Source organism: Leptopilina boulardi, unplaced genomic scaffold (genome assembly GCF_019393585.1).
Source record: "Leptopilina boulardi isolate dan_hultmark-lab unplaced genomic scaffold, ZJU_Lbou_2.1 LbouV2_151, whole genome shotgun sequence".
Classification (NCBI taxonomy): domain Eukaryota; kingdom Metazoa; phylum Arthropoda; class Insecta; order Hymenoptera; family Figitidae; genus Leptopilina; species Leptopilina boulardi.
The window spans coordinates 698,039-718,668 of record NW_026137698.1 but is presented as its reverse complement, the minus strand read 5'-3'; the positions used below and the strand labels follow the sequence as shown (position 1 = coordinate 718,668).

Below are 20,630 nucleotides of genomic sequence, written 5' to 3'. Positions count from 1 at the left end.
CATATAGGACACTAAAAAAATAAAAATTTGAACTTTTAGAAAGAACAAAAATTTTTATGGCAAAAAAAGAAGAAACTTGTTAAAAGTTTTGTCAATTCTACGATGAAACTTTTGACCATGGGAAATAAATATATAGAGAATTTCGCACAAAAGGGAAAAGTCACTTTAAAAACTTTGGATTTCAAAGGGTATTAAAAAGTATTACAGCATTTGTTGTGTTTCAAAAGGCTTCATGAGTCGGTCTTGTTGAATCTTTTGGGATTTCATATATAGGGATTGAGGAATTTTTTTTTTTTGTAAAAAGAATAATATGTATATTTCAAACAATGCATTTAAGGAAAAAAAAAATTGTCAAACGTTAATAAAAAAAATATTTCAATAAAAAAATTCATTTTTTTACTGTAAAACAGATTTTATAAGTTCGTTTCTTCTACTTTTCTATTCATAAAACTCATAACAATAGAATATAAAAATATTGAAGACTATAGGAATATGCTTAAAAATGTTTTTGTTTATTTATTTTATTTCATGAAACCATCTACGATGGAACAATGCCAGTTATAAGATATAAAAGATTGTAGAAAAATCAATACTTCCTGTTGCCTTTGTGGATATATGCAACATTTTTTAGAGAAAAAAACTCTCTTTTTTTCAATAATAAAACGAAAAATAAATTTCGAAATAAAATATTTAATTTCCCATATTATTGAAATTAACTATAGCAATAATTATTTAAAAAACATTGCGAAAAAAATTCAAATTGCAATTCCTATTTATCTAGAAGAAAAGTAGCGACTTATTTATCTCTCATATATAAAATGATTCTATAAAGGAATGTATATAAGAAGATTGAATTTTGTCGCGGAAGACTTTTTTTCAATTCTCCATCACCTAGATACTCGTCTATATGATAATATATGTGATCGACAATATAGGAAAGTAAAAATAAAATAAAATCCTCGTTATTTCGATCCTTTAAACTCAATTTTGTTAATCATTCGATTATGAAATGATATTTCTAAATAATTATTAAGCATGGATAATGTCTAAAATTAATTTGTTAGTTTTTATTTAATAGAATTTCACTGCTTTTGAATTAGTAAAATTTAACCAAATACTGATTCAGAATGACACATCCAGATGGCGTCTCTCTCGTTTTCATTGGCTGTACTGCTCAAGGTCGTAGGACAGCCAATGAAATCGAGGACACGTGACACCAGAACCCCGTGTGGGCGTCTCCACTTTTACACAAGTTCATAAAGAGGTCACATCCGAATCTCTTATGAAACAGATTTCTTTCTTCACTGAAAAATAATTCTGAAATTTAGAATATAAGGGATCTATTTTAGAATATTTTACACTTAAATTCAGTATTTATTCTTAAAATTAGAATATATTCTTAGAATTTATAATACTAAGTAACAAGAATATATTCTAATTTTAAGAATAAATTCTGAATTTAAGTGTAAAATATTCTAAAATAGGTACCTATATTCTAAATTTCAGAATTATTTTTCAGTGAAGAAAGAAACCCCTTTGATAAGAGATTCAGATGTGACCTCTTTATGAAATGGAGACGCCCACACGGAGTTCTAGTGTCACGTGTCCTCGATTTCATTGGCTATCCTATGACCTTGAGCAGTACAGCCAATGAAAACGAGAGAGACGCCATCTGGATGTGTCATTCTGAATCAGCAATAGAATTTTTATTAAATTAAAAACAATTTTGTATGAAACTCAAAATCAAATTAAATTCTTATGGATATTTTTCGCAAAATGATTGCGAAAAAAAAAGATCCTACAAATAATGGAAGAACATTTTTCCCCTCATGTATATCTAATAATGAAATAGCGGCCCTGCCTATACGCATATAACAAACATGTGTGATAAAGTTTGCTATGGGTAAACCGCGGGTAAACATTGCGCGAGCACCACTACCACTTCTCCAAGGATCAAAGCCAATATTATCGAGTTCGGTAGTATAGTGTTGAAGTGTATTGCCGGCTTTCGCACAGCTTGCCTACGTGCCGTATAAAGCGTCGTGTGACAAGAAGCAACCAACTTGTTTCACGTAGTAATTTGATGTTGAGCCCGGCATACGACTCTCAGTCTTCAACGGTCGTTTGAATCGATCGCAAAGCATATTTTCCTACTCAGTGAGAAAGTATAATACATGTATACAATTTTTTAAACCATCAAATAATTGTGAATCGGTTTAATTAAAAAAAAAAAAAAACTAACATCCATTGTGGTCTATTGATCAAAGTGAAAAATTTTTCACACTTGTTAAATGATTTCAATTTTCGTTTAGTGACAAAAGTTTTCTTGTGGAAAAACTTTGAACAGTGCCTGAACGAAATAACCAATACAAAAAAAATACCTTCCTTTGGGAATCAAAAACTTTTAGAGAAAAAAAGTGATCGCTTTTTTTTTATATGGTTCGTCTAATTTCAAACACAAAGACAGAGAAGAAACGTGAAAATCCAATGATGTGGTTAAAGGTTTTGAGACAGAATATAAATCATCTAGCTCGACGTGCCAGAGGTATGTTTCAGAATAAATTTTTGAACATATATGAATACGCGGGTAAATAATATATTTTTATTCATATATATAGAACAAGTACTGCCAGATGTCTGCATTGTACATTATAAATTGAAATTCCTCTATATTGTTTTTCATGTTTTTATATTTCTTTTTTATCGCAAAAAGAAATACTTCTCGAATACATATCGATACACCAAAATATTTTGAAATTTAGAATATAGGGAGATATTTTAGAATATTTTATACTTAAATTCAGTATATGAAATATTCTAATTTTAAGAATAAATATCGAATTTAAGTGTTAAATATTCTAAAATAGGTCCTTATATTCTAAATTTCAGAATATTTTTTGAAGAAAAGCATATGGATTTAATATTTCATCCGTTCATTAAGAGCTTAACTACATATATTGGGCATTTTCCTTTAATATTATGCAAAGTTCTATATCATCTTGACTATAAGTGGGTGTTAAAGTACCATTTCTACTTTTAAATCTAATTTATTCATAAACTCGGAAGGAATTCTACCCTATCAAGCGCTTAAATTGTTAAATATTTTTGAAAATTATTGCATTTGTGAATTTTCTCAAAAAGATATCCTAATAAGCCTAAAACAAAAAATAACCCGAGAAAATTTTATAAAAGGACTATACTATTACAAAAAAAAACATGTTTCCCTTAAAACAATATGTATTTTTCAATAGTATATGCTAACTGAATTCTCGAAGAAGACTTCTTGTATTTGATACGTCTCTTGTCCGCAATCCGGTTCAAATTGAGTTTCACAGAAATTTCAGACCTGGCTCACATCCAGCACCTATCCCCTACTGTTACATTAAAACTCGAACCGGATTCGAATCGAAATGTGTTATTTAATTTCACGAATACTGGAAACTTTATATATATATATATATACCGAAAAAAATATATTCTAAAATTTAGAATATAGGAACCTACTTTAAAATATTTTATACTTAAATTGGTTCCTCTATTCTAAATTTTAGAATATTTTTTTCGGTGTATATTTTAAATCCCCCTTAACATCATAATATTTAGTTACAATTTTTATAGAAATTTATATTACTAATAACTATATTTATTATTAAAAGCGAGCTTCCAATTATAATTTAAATTATTCTTAATCACTTAGAAAAAAGTTTTTGTTGATTTAAAGAAATCTGTTTCTTTGACTTAATTTGTTTAATTCAAAAATAAAATTTTCTTTAAAATAAAAGCGGAGTATTTAAATTAAATATAATTTTTTTGTCCGCAAAATGTTTTTTGTTAATTAAAAAAGAAAAAACTAAGAAGAAAATTTTGTCTCAAATTGTATTTTTTTGCATTTGCAATTAAAATAGAGAAAGAGTTAAATATAGTGAATTTCAACTAAGAATAGAACACAGGTCACTTCACGTGTGGCACGTTAGTTGAGTCGTAAACAAATGTACGTTGCATGTGACGGGCCAAATTGCAACGCGAATTATGCACTGACGCCGAACGAGTTTTCTATTTTGGGTCAGTTTATATAAATTTACTAATAATTAATTTTTTTTCAAATAAATATCGTCATAATAATTTTAACATCAAAAAATGTTTAATTTAACATTAAAAAAGAAATATAATTTGTTATAAACAAAAGTTTTTTCTTTTTTATAAACAATGTCTATATATACATTATGTAATGGGATCATTCTCTATTTTGAATTTTTAACATTTATCATTGATTACCGAACAAGAAATGAACGATATTTTTTTCACGATATATATTTATCTTGTTGTTTTCGACTGAATCAAACGTGTAACACGTGAAATACATCACGTAGTATATTGTGCGTAGTATTATACGTATATAAGCTCGTTTTCTAGTAATAAATAGCTAATGGCATATAAGGTTAATCGGATGCGGATCAAACATTTATTTATTGTAAATATATCGATAAGTCCTGTTGATTTCAAGTCATTTAACCTTAATGTGAACCGTATATTTACTCAAAGAAATTTGAAAACAACAATTTTTACACTTTTTTTATCAATTAATTATAAACATTATTAATTTAATTTTAATTAATTAAAAGCCATTTAAAAATAAAAATTAATCTTAATTTAAAAATATTTTTTTTACTATTACTATTATTATTAAATTAATAAAAATATATAATTATTAACTATTTTTGAAATTAATTTTAAAAATTCATAACTTTTTGAATCGAATTATATCTTTTTATAACCCCCGAGGTAACAATTATTATTAATTAATTAATTGACTGAAATTATCACTTCTATATTTATATGAAATTAAAATAATTGACCCAATTTAATTTTCGATAATTTTAAATAGAATAAATATTAAATATGTAATATTTGTGCGAATAAATATTATAATCTACTGATATTAATAGAGGCAATATGATAATATGTCACATATAATATTGACTAGATCAATTGCAATATCGCTAAAAAAATCATTAAGAACGATATTTTATTACGATTATTTATAGTAGTTTGTTATTTAATACTAAAACTATAATACTTATTACTATATAGTATATTTTTAAAAGAAGAATAATTTTTATAATCAAAATAGAAAACAAAATTCATAAACGTTAATTTTCCTCGAAGAAGAGAGTCAAAAGTTAACATGTGCGCAATATATTGAGATAAAAATCACTAATAATAAAGATTGTTATACACCCTCTTCATTTGTTAAAAGTTAATGAACGAAAGAAAAAGCAATTCCACAGACACGCTTCATCGCTAACTATTAATGTCATCCTGAAAGGTTACTGTCTGAAAAGAGTATATGTTCCGATATGAAACATTTTTTTTTTTTTTTTTTTGCCCGACCTACTTAAAATATATATGTCTATACCATTGAAATATACATAAAGTGTCGATAGCCCCTGGCAATAAGAGTTCAATTTGCATTTGAGATTAAAAAAATTTATCTCTTCAATTTTGCATACAAAGAAAATGTCCCATTCAACATTTTATACTTTTCAAAAAGTATAAAAAAAAGAAAATAAGCAATAAAAATAATAGTTTGTCTAACTCGTCAAATGTGTTGAGCGCGCGCGCTCGCGACAGTAAAATAACGACGTAAAAAACAAATGTTTCTCGTGTATTAGCGCAAATGTTTGGGAAAAATATCTCTTTGAAATTGCGAACGTGACTAAACAGCTTTATATCTACACAATAGCACGTTTTTCATTTTATTTATAAACGTGATAAACAAAATTCTTTAATGAAAACTAGAAGTAGTTAAACTCTAAGACAATAATTAAATTCTATTGTCCTTGATGATGAATATATATATATATATATGTTTCCTAAAGAGTTACTAAACTTTAAGAATAATTCGCAATAATTCATTATACTCGATATCTTATCCTCGCGTTAGAGTATTCTTTTTTTTCAGAAAAATATCTCAATGACGTCTTAAGAGAATGTGCGACTTAAGAAGAATATACTATAATAAAGATAGAAATACCGAGGGAAAATGGTGAAAATACACAGAAAAAAATATGAAATTTAGAATATATACTTTTTTTAGAATATTTTGTACTTAAATTCAGTATGTAATATTCTTAAAATTAGAATATTACATACTGAATTTAAATATAAAATTATTTATTCTAAATTTCACATAATATTTTTTTGCGATGTAAGAAAATGTAATAGAAGAAACAAAAAATAGATGAAAAATATTTACAAAACCATAGCATAAATTTTTATCGTCTCTTTTGTTAGATAATGTATATATAGATATATTATTCTCAAAGGTGCAAAACAATCGTAAAATTGAAGATGTCTCAAGGCAATAGACCATATGTCTATATATTTGGTTCAAATTGAAGCAAATGTTCCTCTGTTGATTCTTTTCAAGACTTCATTGTATAAATGAACTATGTAAACAAATGATGATGATGCAATATGAACATTATCAGTAAGATAAATTTTCAATTACGATCTCGCACCTCTCCTTGTAGATAATTACAGGTTGAGAGAAATTATGGGATTTAATACCGTTATCGCATTTTTTTTTTAGTTACATTACTGTAAGACGTAATTGTATCCTATCAATTTCTCAGAGAGCTATTCCTGGCTATACCGGATGATTTCATTTCCTATTTTAAACCACAAAATTGTTACGGGAATTCCATATAAACAAAAATTAACCATTAAAACATTTTTTTTTTTGGTTCTGGTTCAGGTTTTTGATCACATATATAAAAATATACATATAGGGTATATATATTTACAGATAAAAGAGGACTCATTACGCAATGTTTTTCAACATACTTGGTTTGCAGATCTCAAAAGACTTTATATCTGATAGCCGCGCGCGAAACGTCACAATATTAATCAACACTGTTGGAAATTTTTAACTGTTTTTCTACTCTCTTGTTTATCAAAACTTATCCTAAGAGAGAGATAGAGAGAGAAAGGAAAATACAGATCTTTCAAGCGTTGAAAAAAAAAATTGACGATGGTGAAAAATGTTTTTCCTTATAATGCTTCTAAGACAGATATGAAAACAGAAATAATAAAATAGAACTTTATAAACGAGAAATGATTCATCATTTATAAAAAGATTCCAATTTTTTGATATAAATCTCAAAATAAAAAACCACGTCACTAATCAATAAATCTTATATAAAGAATCATGATTATTAATTAATGAATTATTAATGAGAAAATTAAAATTTTTAAAATCTTTCTTTTTTTTGAATACTCAGAAATGAAATCGTATCTCAATCGTAAAAGCCAAGAAAATCCTTCTTCATTAACTGATAAACATTTAACTAAATGAAAATAAAAAATGAATGCAAAAACAGATATTTTTGTGTTTTACTTTTTATAAATTATAAACATTAAAAGAAACGAATAATAATAATTCAATTATCACACTTGCTTATAAATGTCAAATATAAGAACTTCCACTCAGTCACAAAGCTTAAAGGATAATTTAGCTTGAAGGTCATCGATTATCCAATAAGGGGTATAAAAAAGAATCAATAGATTATCGGTGTCTGCTCTTATGTCGAATTGAGGGTATGCGACGATGTAATATGTCAAAGTATGTAGAGGTGTCAGGCAAAATATATATAATAAACATATTATAACATTGTTTATTAAAAACTATATTATCAAGAGAGATAGAGGAAAAAAGTTAAAGGTTAATATATAAAAGTTTATGTATATGTCAATGTTCTATATAAAGGAGATGAAAATAAAAAAGAGATGAAGAAAACAGACTTGATAATTAATTTTCTTTCCTAAATGTAATTCAGAAAATTTTCTAGGTAATAAAATTCTGTCAAATTCTAATAAATTAGTTTTTGTGATATCCAATTTTAGAGCTTATTTTTACATTTTATTTTTTATTATCATTAAATACCATTAAAGTAATAATTTTATTACCTGGTATTGATTATAAGAGAATAAAATTTTGGAAATAAATATCAAAAGAGCATATATGTCAAATTGTTTTTACTATATATATATATATGTGTGTGTAAAATGTCATGTACACAATCAACTGTTAATTTGATACTTCAGGATATCGGATATACCATCAGAAATATATTTTCTCTCAAGTTAAAAGCTTCCGGTAAAGCGTCATGTGTGATGGAGAAATGTGTCAGGTATATATCATACATACCAGAGGGTGGAACACGTGTGTAAATTATATTCTTTTTTATATTAAGTTAAATAATAAACAAACACAAAAAAAAGTAATTCAATTTCCAAATTGTTTCATCTAATTGACTATAAAAAAAGAACTTTAATTATTCAGAAATTTTAGCGAAAAATATGCCATGGTTGTCTAACCCAGAAAAATTCAGAAACTGCTTTCTCAACACAAAAACGATTCAGATAATGAGATAAAAAAAATAAAGAACTAAATTATATATTTAAGATATGCATCGAAATAAAATGGTTAAAATTATTGAAATTTTATCGATAAATAACTAATTTTTAATCCTTTAACTTTTCTATACGACAAAAATGACTTTATATTTACACCGCATTATTAAATTATTATTCACCGCGGCTATTTTCTCTCGCAGACGTTCACTGGACTTGCGATAATCTTTTTTTGCTTCTATTTCCGTCTATAATTGTGAACGTGCACTTACAAGTAAACTCGTATATATACGCGTTTATTATATAAAATGAGTCATCTTTGATTTGATAAAAAAAAAAAAGTGCATTCATTTTTTCCCTCAGTCACACCTGTTTTAGAATCTATATACAATAGAAAAATGTTAATAAAATTTTGACAAAAATTTGTCCAATATTTAGTATAAAGAAAAAATAAATAATAATAAATCCAAATATATTTCGCGTGTAAATTATTGCAATTTTAAGAAAGATTTACAGAGTCAATTACTCGTGAAATGTGATTAATCAAAGAAAAACTCACGACCTTATAACGTGATGGCTGAACTTTATGAAACTTCCAGTTTCAACTTTAAAACGATTCTGAAAATTGTATTTCTCCAGTCTATTAAAAACTCAAAGTTATATGAGAGAAAAAAATTCTCCTAAAGGTACGCGTATTAAAAAATGATGATTATATATATGCATTATTTTGCATCATAATTTATATTTTAATAATTTAATATAACAAAACAACTATAGAAAACAAGAACAAATATAGATAGGAAAAGATTAATTGATGAAAAAATTATTTCTATTTTATTTAGAAATCTATAGACCAAGGGTAATCGATTCAGAACGTTAATAATATTCTAAAACTGGACAAAATTGGTCAAGGTTATTATAGTAAACCTAATCTATATACAATCTCTTTAATTGTCAAGGTTGATAAAAAAATAATATTCTCATGAATCATAAAAAAGAACATTCTACGACAATATTATTCACTATAAACAAATTTCACCTCTATAGATCTCTATAACAAAAGATAAAATATACTTGTAAACTTTCTAACCAAAAAAGTACATTTTTTTTATAATAATCTCTGTATATGAAATTGGATTTTTAACCCTCTGCTATATAACTGTACAAGTAAAATTGCAACAAAATGCGAGATACGCCTGAAACAATATTTACTAATTTCGCAGAATATCTTCTATGCTTGAAAATATTTTCTCCTTCACGCCCTGGAACTTAACAATATTTGTAGCTAGCACGAGAAAATGTCAAGAATTTCACACTGAAATTTCATATACCAAAGGATCAAAGAACAAAAATGAAAGTTGGAGAAAAAAAGTCAAACAAATAAAAAAAAAAGAAAGTAACAAAAGGCTGAAAAAACAATCGAAAAGATTTTCGGTGTGATTTTTAAAATTAACTAATCAGAAATTATCAAGAAAATCATGACTGGCAAATTTTAAAAATCGCGCCAAAATTGTTTGTTCGGTCATTTGCAATTTCGGACAAAATTCGGCGTTTTAGGAATTCTGCCCCAGCCGAATAAAAATTCTCTATACCTAAAAATTATGTTAGGAAAAATTCGTTTTAAAATCTACAGAAGATGAAACTAGTTGAAAAATTACGTTTTAAATAATATTCAGTTTTTGGTTTATTTGGCAAAGAATTTATGGAAAATATATATGTAAAGTAAGGATGAAAATGTTGAATAACCTGAGCATTAAAACATATAGTTCAATATATGATCAATCAGTGAACTGACGTTTGAGATGACCATGAAGAGTGTCTAAACGTATAAACAGAACTCTCACGAGGATATCAGGACTTGTAATTAGATTGCACGTGTTTACACGTAGATATAACAGAGTTAAACGATAATTTGTTTCCAGATATATGTATATACGTGTATTTCATACATCGTCACACAAATATATATGCATACATACACACATGATTATAAATTATGGCACGGTTCCCTTCAATTTCTTAAAAATAGATACGTTTCAATGACGCATTTCGGTTTATACTTTTTATAATTAAAAAATTATAAAGTCACTAACCAAAAGCGTTTATCAATTTTCCATTAATTTTCATCTGTTGAATTTTATTTTAAAAAAATCATCGTTAATTTAACGAATCAATTAAAAAAAAATTCTTTATATTTGAAAAATTTAAAAATAAAATTTTTTTTACATAAAATTAAAGATATCAAAAATTAATGGAATTTGAAGATAAATGACATTTATTGATAAAAAAATTTAATGAGGAATCGTTTGTTAAATTACTTCCGCCTTTTCATCTATGGTCCTCAACGAGGAAATTAATTTAATATTTACACATTCCTGTAAATATAGGAATACATTTGAATATTGAATATGTTTTCGAGAGAGGATTGCACAAGTTTATTTACTAACTAGCAAAATATAACTTCAACGAAAGCAACTTATTTATGATTGTAACTTTATTAATTACATATACGAGTTTTAATTTACTCCGAATTCATTATATAATTTTGTTATATATACAAATAATGTTTAAAAATTATTATCATTAATAAATTATATTATTTAATATTATTAGTAAATATTTATTTACAGTTAATAATTATTTTAATATTAAACTTGAAAGGAGTTTTTTACGTGTAAAAGAAATAAATTCGTTAAAAATCGAAACATATATCAAATTCAAAGCGATTTCAATATAAAAATCATTTTAACGTATAATTGAATAAATTTTTGCATCTTCAAAGTAATAGTAATTTATTCATTTAAATTGAAATTCAATTGCGCGTATCTTTTTTAAATGTACTTTCAATCAACGATAGCGTTTCAAGTCTTTAGAAAAATTATATATATATGTATATACCTTATATCTGATTGTTGTAATCTAATCAATTTTAACTTTCTCAGAAACCTGCAATCCTATCTATTGGTTTTTTTTACTTAAGCCCGCAAGAAAAGTAATTGAATCAGATGATGTCGATCCTTTCAATAACCCTGACCTCTAAATAATTCTTTATTGATAAGAAAATAGAATAATTACAAAAAAGGGAGATACTTTAAATATTTCACATGTAAAAAGTAAACTATTAAAAAAAATTATTTGATTCGAATAATCGGTTACTTCATAACTTTATTTGAATCAAATAAACTGTATTCGAGTCAATAATTTTTGTATTTAAAATAAATACCTCAAATAATAATTATTTGATACAAATATGATAAATACAGTCAAGTAGCCGATTATTTGCATCAAATAATTTTTTTATATATTAGTAAAATTTTTAACTAATTTGAACTAGTAGTGGACATTTTCCTATATGAATTAGTTAAAATTTACTACATAACGAATTAATAAAAAAAATCCAATATGATCCACTTTTTTATCAACAATAATGTGTTAGTCATAAAATGATAAATTTATTGTCAATTATAACCATATTGCGAGCAATCTTATTTGAATTTATTCATTGTTTATGCATTATTGTTTCGAGGCATATATTGTAGCTATATTGAACACTCAATACAATTTCCGAATTGCATCAAGTCTACTTTTCCAGGTCGAGTAGCTTTTGCATTAATGGAAAATGAAATAAGTTTTCAAATCGATTTGATTTTCTTTCTGCCTAACAATAATAATTATAACTGACATTCGATTCGTATTATTGATTTTTAATATGTATATACGTATTCGCGCTATATTTTTTAGTACCTGTTGATAACGAATAACGAAAGACCCCTACACAAATACATATAGTATACTTATATTTATTGAGCGACTTATGTGTATATATGATCAAAACACTCAAGCACTTCGCGGTTGCAATATATTTCAAGTTTATTTATGTCCTATTGTAATTCGAGTTCATTCCCCTTCTTTTGCCATCATAGAGCCAATGAATGAGGCAACTTTATTATATAATGTTTATGTTTCTTTCACATTCCTATAGATTATTGTAATTATATATATATAATGTCTTTTTTTTAAATGTAGTTAACAAAAATTATTTATTTTTAAAATTAGTATAGAAATTGATTTTAGATAACGTGAAAAATAACTAATTATTAATTAAAAAAAAATAAAACAATATCAATTTTACTTATTTTTATCAGCGATATTTTGGGTTAAAACAATTATTTTTAATTAAATTTTATCTAGAGGCAATTAGTAAAACGTGTTTTTTTTTAATATTTAAACTTATAACAAAAGTTGAGGTAATTATTTTTAACAAAAATAACTGTAAACTGAATGTCGATTGTGAAATTCTATTTTTTCTTACACTTCCACTCACTTTTTGCTTTTGAATTAGTAAAACTAATGAAATTAATACCCAGATAGCACGAATCCTTGCAGCAAGCTTTCCGCGCAATATTGCCAACCTTGCATGGCAAACTTCAAATGTCCCACCTGATCCAAGCTTGCATGGTAAGGTTACCGAAAGATTGTACTGTAAGGTTGCTAGAAGCTTACCTTGCAAGCTTACTGAGCAATCTTGCAGTAACCTTATAGTACAATCTTTCGGTAACCTTACCATGCAAGCTTGTGTCAGGTGGGACATTTGAAGCTTGCGGCAAGTTTGCCATGCAAGGTTGGCAATATTGCGCGACAAGCTTGTCGCAAGGTTGCTGCAAGCTTTCGTGCTATCTGGGTACACTGTAAAAAGAAAGTACTAAAATAATACCGATTTTAGGTATCAAAATAGAATTAATGGAAGTAAAAATATGAGTTTACAAAGCACAACAGTAATTTAAAAAAAAAATCCCGCCTTTTTTAGAAAAAATAACAAACTTTTTTGTCGTTTGTATTGTGTTTAAAAGTTCATTCTCCTTAGGTGTTTTGCGCGTGCCAATAAACAGATAGAGAAACTAAGTTTCCCAACTCTCTACATAATACTATATAGCTTCCGCTTGAATGTATTATTATTCTCATCATCATTCCAAGGAAATTTTAAAAATAGAAGTTACACAACACTATAATAATACACAAGCGCCACTTTAATTCACAAATGTACACACCGAAAAAAAATATTCTATGAAATTTAGAATATACAATTGGCACATATTTTATACTTAAATTCAATATCCAATATTCTTAAAATTAGAATGTTATATACTGAATTTAAGTAATATTCTAAAATATGTTCCAAAGTATATAAGAATTTTTTTTTTGATGCAGAATCTAATTTTGCTTCTAAAAAAATTTTTTGCGAGTTACCCAAAATTTATAAACAGAAACAAGAACGCCAAAAACTGAAAAACACAATGTTTTTAAAGACAGAGAAATCTGGAACACTATCAACAAAGCGAAAGTTTTTGTCAAATGGAAACAGTAAAGTAATTTGATATATATAAATAACTGTTACTTTATGATATACAATACTAAACTGTTTTAATTGTACCCTCATGATGAAATTATTTTTAACGAGATACAGTTGGGGAATAAATTAGTTTTCCTCGAAAGTTTATTTAATATATCTCATTAAAAAAAGTGAAAAACATAAAAAATGCGGGAGCTTTAAAATGTAAAGTGCTCTTTATCTTTGGCCCTTGATCTTCTTTTTAAAGCCTTCTGTCATCAAGAGAAGTGGTATTGCCCTCATTACTGTTTTGCACTGTTAGGGAGATTAGAAAATCGTGCTTTCATGAAACTGCTAAAAGAGAGAGAGAGAGAGCGAGTCTGCGAGGTATTAGAAGATGCTTTGTGCATCAAATTACAATATCTAAAAAGAATTTCAGTGCGTTTGATAATAATTAAATACCAAAAGTCAAAACACTTCAGATTAATTTTATTCAAGGCGCAGAGAAAATTCAATAATCTTCTTTATATTTGAATAAAGGAACTCTTTTTTTTTGGAGAAAACTGATTTTAAAAGGCGCACCAGGAAAGATTTATTTTCTTGATCTGAAATACTGTATTATTAGGAGATCCATATATTTTAGTTCGTGTGGCACCTCACGTATTCAACCTTTTACTCTACACGACATCTCATAATCTTCAATACTTTCTATTCTCATCTCGTTCTACATCTACATTTCGACGGAATATAGTTTAAGCTTTTGTAAAACAAACTCGAGCATTTTTTTTTTGAATTACATTACAATGCATATCTTTTTCTTTTTTGAATGCTTTGTTTTCGAGTCACGTGAATGAAGACCTCTTACTTTACACTTATACGAAATTCTGACACAAGATTAGTTTTGTTTACAAAGAAAAACGTATACAGAAAACTTTTGTAACTTTTCTTATATAAAAAAGAAGAAAACTTTTATTTATAAAGAAAAAATTTTGCAACACTCTTTGTCATCATTTTAAATTAAATCACTTTCTCTAATGACAAAATGATGTTTATTTTTACAGGTTCTGCATCAATTGAACAGAAAAACGGAAATGGCAGCGTCAAGGGCAACAAGACGAACAACAACGGGGCCGAGGTTAATCGAAATGAAGAACAAAATGGTTCCATTGACATCAAATCACAGGCAAAGAAGAAATCAGGAGGACCTGGAAGTGGCCCTTTGCTACAACAAGCGTAAGTTCACTTACGATTCTCTCAGCCATTAGTAAAGGTAATTAATGAAAAATCATTGAGCCAACTATATTCAATAGAATTAAAAGTTAATAAATATTTTATTCAAAAATAAAATATAAATTCCCCTCAAAAATTATTGTACAAATAAAATGATTTCTCGAAAGAAAATACGATTTTTATAATTAATACTTTGCTTTTGTTGTCATTCATTTTTCACCGGGAGCTTTGATTTTTTGTAAACCTATTAAATTTCAAGTTTTTTTTTTTAAATGCACAAAGTGCCAACTACTAATAATGAAACTCATTACATTTCCGACTCTATAATTACCTCACTATTTAAAGTCTCTAATTAAATTCTTTTCTTATTTTTTTAATTAAGAAACCATTTAAAAATCTTGTTCTTGTCTAAAGACCTGTGAATTTATTATGAATTCAGTAAATAAATAATTAACCTCCGCATTTTTATTCAATAAAAATAAATTTCTAAAAATATTATATTATTAATTAATATTAAGTTCTTACTAATATTAATTAATTTATTCGAAATATAGTTTTAATTTTTTATAAATATTTTAACAATGTTCTTTTTTTTTATTTACAGAGAGATATCTTCTAGTCAATTGGACTTTTTCAAGATGCTTGACGAAAAAATTGAAAATGTAAGTTGAAGAAAAGAAAAATTAAAAATATATTCCATTAAATTAAAAATATATTCCATTAAATTAAAAATTTTAATTTTAAAATTAAATTTAAAAAAAAAATTTATTTATATCCTTGTCAACTTGTCGAGAGATATGTACGTGTCATTTTCTACCACATGTTCAAATATACATACCAGTCGTACTTGACCGTTCTTTGCTAATTTTGACTAAATCTAAAGTCTACAGTGTTAGTCTTCCAAGAACGAAACACGTCAGACGAATACCTAATTTATTTTCATAATCACAGAACCACAGAGTTAACGTTCTAAAATATATTTTTAACTTCTTTTTGTTTTAAAAAATTTTTTTTTAGAATAATTTCTATTATTGATTGAATTTCCATTTGTTCGAATTTTTATTTACACGAATTATTATTTAATAGAATTCATAAAACGTCGAATTTTTTATTTGTCCGAAACTGCAAATGACCGAAAAATAATCGACAATAAGATTTTGGCGCGATTATTAAAATTGACCAATCGTAAATTATTAAGAAAATTGTGATTGGTTAATTTTAAAATTCGCGCCGAAATCTTTCTGTCAATTAATTTTCGGCCATTTGCAGTTTCGGACAAATAAAAAATTCGACGTTTTATGAATTCTATTAAATAATAATTCGTGTAAATAAAAATTCGGACAAATAGATTCGATAAATTGAAAATTCTGACATTTAAAAATTCGAATCACTTAAAATTAGTTCTGTTAAATATGAGAATTCTACTAAAGAATTCATAAGAAAAATAAACGACCTAATTAATAGAAATATTGAATTTTCTTTACAGGGACCAGACTATGACGAGAGTATCGATGCATCAGCATCAGCGGATCGAATAACTGGCTTGCTCCGTCGCTGGGAACTGGCCAGTATTTCATGTTCGAACATTGCCGACATGAAGAATGTAACAACAATAAAAAATCACACAACCATCATGTATACACCTCGACAAAGTCTAAGTGCCAAGGATCGTGAGGGAATGAGAAATATAATTGGTGGTCGTCCTGAGAGTGCACCTGTTTATATGACAGCAAATCGTATAGACGGTCTTCAGGAGACACATTCATCGGCATCGCCAAATATGCCACGACACGTTCTTGAATCAATTAGTCAAAGTCCAACGCAAAGTTTAAAAAGTATGACACCACCTGGAATGTCGCCAATTAATCAACGCTATCATCATGATTACAATACTAGGGACAACAATTATCATCATCATCAAATGCCAAAAATTACCAAAGCAACACAACAATATTCGCATATGCCGAGTTCATTAAATGGTGATTTTGTCACACAACAAAATCTCTATCGTGAACAATATTTACAACAAACTGGCATGGTTTCCATTCCAACGCATTATGGTTCACCAGGTGGTAAAAATAATCCCTACGTTCAACAATTTCAAATTGCCAATTCAAAACATTTTCCTGCACCGAGAAAAAGGGACTTCAATGCGGCTCAAATGACGTGACCAGCGCGGGCCAGAACCACGTGATAAGACTGAAAAATACTAATAAAAAAAAAAACCACTGAAGAAGCTCTCGGGGGAATTTTCAATCCTCCAGGATCTCCGAATGATCAGCTTCCGAAAGAAGAATGACTTTTTTTGGGTTAGTCGGTGGGAATGGGGAGAAGAGAGAGTGAGAAAGAAGAGAGAGAGAGACGGAATTACTCAGAATTCCAGGGATTAATAATGTTCCTAAGGATATATAAGAGAAGAGCGAAAAGAGAAAATGACGTTCTCTGAAATATATATGTATAAAGGGAAGGCCTAAGGCAAATACAGAGAGACGGATTTAACACCTGGAGCAACTCTTTCTATTTTTAAATATATTGAGACAGAAAGTCGAATATATATTTGTCAGTCACGCTTTTACTATATTAATAATATCTTTCGATTCATAAAAAAACACACAGAGAACAATAGATATAACAATTAAACAGCTATGCGCGAAAAACATCACGTATTATAATACACTCCCGGTCTGTTAGACCGTCATTCCTTCTTTAGAGACATAAATTCTATTTACATCAAAATCATCAATTTCAAAAAATTAATAAAAATTGAGATATTAATATCTATTTTTCTCCGTAAAAAAAATTTTAAATCGAAAAGAAAATTTTTGTAAATCATGCTACAAAAAATTTTAGAGACAATTGTAAATTTGACCAAGGATTAATTATTTTTAATTCAATGAAATTAATTTTTATTAAAGTAGTTTTTTTTGTACTTTCAATTTAACGAAAACGACTTTTGAAATTTAAAACATTGAAAAAGAGACTGATTTGTAAAATGGTACAAAAAAAAAAAATTTTAATTTTTAACTGTGATTTTTTAATTAAAAATAAAAGGAATACATAATTCCTTTCATTTTAATTTGCATATTATATTAGACTGAGAAATTCTAAACTAAAAGTGTTCAAAAATCATCTTTTCTACCATCTTTTAAAAATAAAATATGAAAATTTCAATAATTCTCTATGAAATTTTCAAATTCATCACTCTAAATAGGTAAAAATCCGTCTCTCACAAAAATTCTTTATGGGGCATTTAGGCTAAAACCTTCAAACGGTATAAGTGCCAAAGCGATAATTTTTTAAATTATAATAATTTATATGTAGAAAGTTTTCAATGTTTGCGTTTTACTATATGCGGGATTTCCTTTTCTTTTTGTTACCTTTTTTTCTTAGTATAAGTTTTTTTTCTTAATTTTATTACAAACGACGGAGATGAAATCTTCATATAAAAAAATTTTTCATAAGGAAAAAGCAAAAAAAAAAAAAAAAGAAAAAATATCGAGAGTATTACCGTGAAAAGATTTTATGTAAATATAAAATTGTATTGATTAGCGAGGTACCTGGGACTACATATGAGGAATTATAAATATATATATATAAATATAATAAATATAAAAATCTGTATGTTTTAAGTGACCGATAAACAAATTAAAGATCTAGAGGTCCTAATAAAATTGTGTATAGAATCGCTGTATATCTATATTGTACGAATTCGTTAAATTAACGTGATGACTGTATATTTATATGTTGACCATATTCAATATTAATAATATATATACATATATATATATAGCTAGTTGATGATACGAGAGTTTTATATTTCATGTTACAATTCATTAAGCTGTCGAAACCATTAAAATTGCTTTATTATTTTAACTATATCTGACTGTAATATGTTTTTCGTCTCGTTGAAACGAATTCGTTTCATTCTTTTTTTTTCTTTTGTAAATAAAAATTCATCATTTCTCCTAAAATGAAAAAACAGAATTTTTATTTATTGACCCAAAAAAGAGTAAAAAAAAATTTTAATTTTAAAGGGAAAAAAATTTGTACCTTTTTTTGAAATTCAAATTTTTTTCTTGTTAACAATTTATAATATACAGTGAAAAAATAATTTATTTGATTCAAATAATCGGTTACTCGATTATTATAAAATAAATATTTACTTTAACTAAATAATTTTTATTTGAATTAAATAAATTGTCCAATAATTTCCGTATTTGAAACACAAATACAATTTAATTGACACAAATAATAATTATTTGGTTCAAGTAAATATTTATAATAATCAAATAACGGAATATTTGAATGGATTTTTTTTCAGTATATAGAATTATAACTTTAATTTAGTAAATTTTTTAGTTAGAAATAATAATCATAATTTCCAGGCAGAAAAATTTAAATAATAAATTTTTAAAGAGATTATAAATAAAATACGTCAGTTAAAACTGATTTCAAACTTTTGTAAAAGTACAAGTATTTGTCGACTACACATAATCCAATTGAATACTTCGCTAACGAGATCCGGATGGCCCGAAGTCCTTATGATAGTATCGTAATCGCATTTATACACCTGCATATTTCTATGCATGTATAGGGGTAAGTACATGGACCTAACTTCAATTATTTAAATTGGGTCATGGCTTTAAAAATATATATTTTTTACCGAATATTGTATATTAAAATTTATCAAAGTAAGTTTTTAGTTAAATTCAATTAATTAAAAAAAAATTAATTGAAAAAAAACAAAAATCGAATGCTTACAAAAATTTACCGACATTCAAAAAAAATTTATTTGATACAAATAATCGATTACTTGACTATTATCAAAGAAATATTTGAAAATAATTATTTTTTAACTCAATTAAATGGTATTTTTGTTTTAAATATAAAAAATTATTTCAAACTCAGTCTAATTAACTCAAATATAAAAATTATTTGATTCAAGGAAATATTTATTTGATAATAGTTAAGTAACCGATTATTTGAAACAAATAAATTTTTTTCAGTGCTTAAATGGCACATTGCAACACAAAAACGATAAATTTAGACAAAAAAAAAGAATAATTTAAAACATTTTTTAAAACATTATTTAATATTCAATTTCTCATCACAATGATTGAACTGAAAGAAAAAGAAAAATAATTAAACATCCTACCTACTGGAAAAGAAAAACATTTAACTATATAATATGTAAACTCTTTGAATTTTCAATCAGCAAATAATATTTATTGCTGATTCAAATTTTAAAGAGAACAATATAGTGACACAAAAAAAATTAAGACTCACACATTGCATATCAAAAAAAATTCACGATTTTCCTACCTATAGCTATATTTAATACGAATAAAATTTACCTCTTTCATACACAAAAAAAGTTTTTTCCTCCCTAGCTATATCTAAAAAAATCTTTTTTACTAAAACGCATCAACACACATACACTAATCAATATTATTGCATGCCACACAGCTGAAAGAAAAGATAAATTATTAAAATTTAAATTGTCATTAAGTAAAAAATTTACATTTATTAATGAAAAATCTGAATTTTTAATTTCTTAAGTAGTGAAATTTAAAATATGATTAAAGAAGAAAAATTTAGCCAAAATATAACAAATATGATTTAATTAATATAAAGAAAGAAAAATTTTATAATTTAA

The 20,630-nt window shown here is 26.2% G+C and overlaps 1 protein-coding gene across 2 annotated transcripts in view; it reads left to right on the top strand.

Moving 5' to 3' along the window:
• Nucleotides 1–18,852, top strand: part of LOC127276702 (uncharacterized) — a 29,086-nt gene extending 10,234 nt beyond the window's left edge. Inside the window, exons 1-4 of one of the 2 annotated variants that reach the window (XM_051297312.1) lie at nucleotides 2,013–2,545; nucleotides 14,806–14,977; nucleotides 15,579–15,636; nucleotides 16,461–18,852. In XM_051297312.1, coding sequence (XP_051153269.1) covers nucleotides 2,437–2,545; nucleotides 14,806–14,977; nucleotides 15,579–15,636; nucleotides 16,461–17,144 — 1,023 coding nt within the window. In that variant the 5' untranslated portion in view covers nucleotides 2,013–2,436 and the 3' untranslated portion in view covers nucleotides 17,145–18,852. Of the gene's footprint in view, nucleotides 1–2,012; nucleotides 2,546–14,805; nucleotides 14,978–15,578; nucleotides 15,637–16,460 lie in introns of those variants that run through there. The other variant, XM_051297313.1, reaches the window with a different exon arrangement.
• The last annotated feature ends 1,778 nt before the right edge of the window (nucleotides 18,853–20,630 follow it).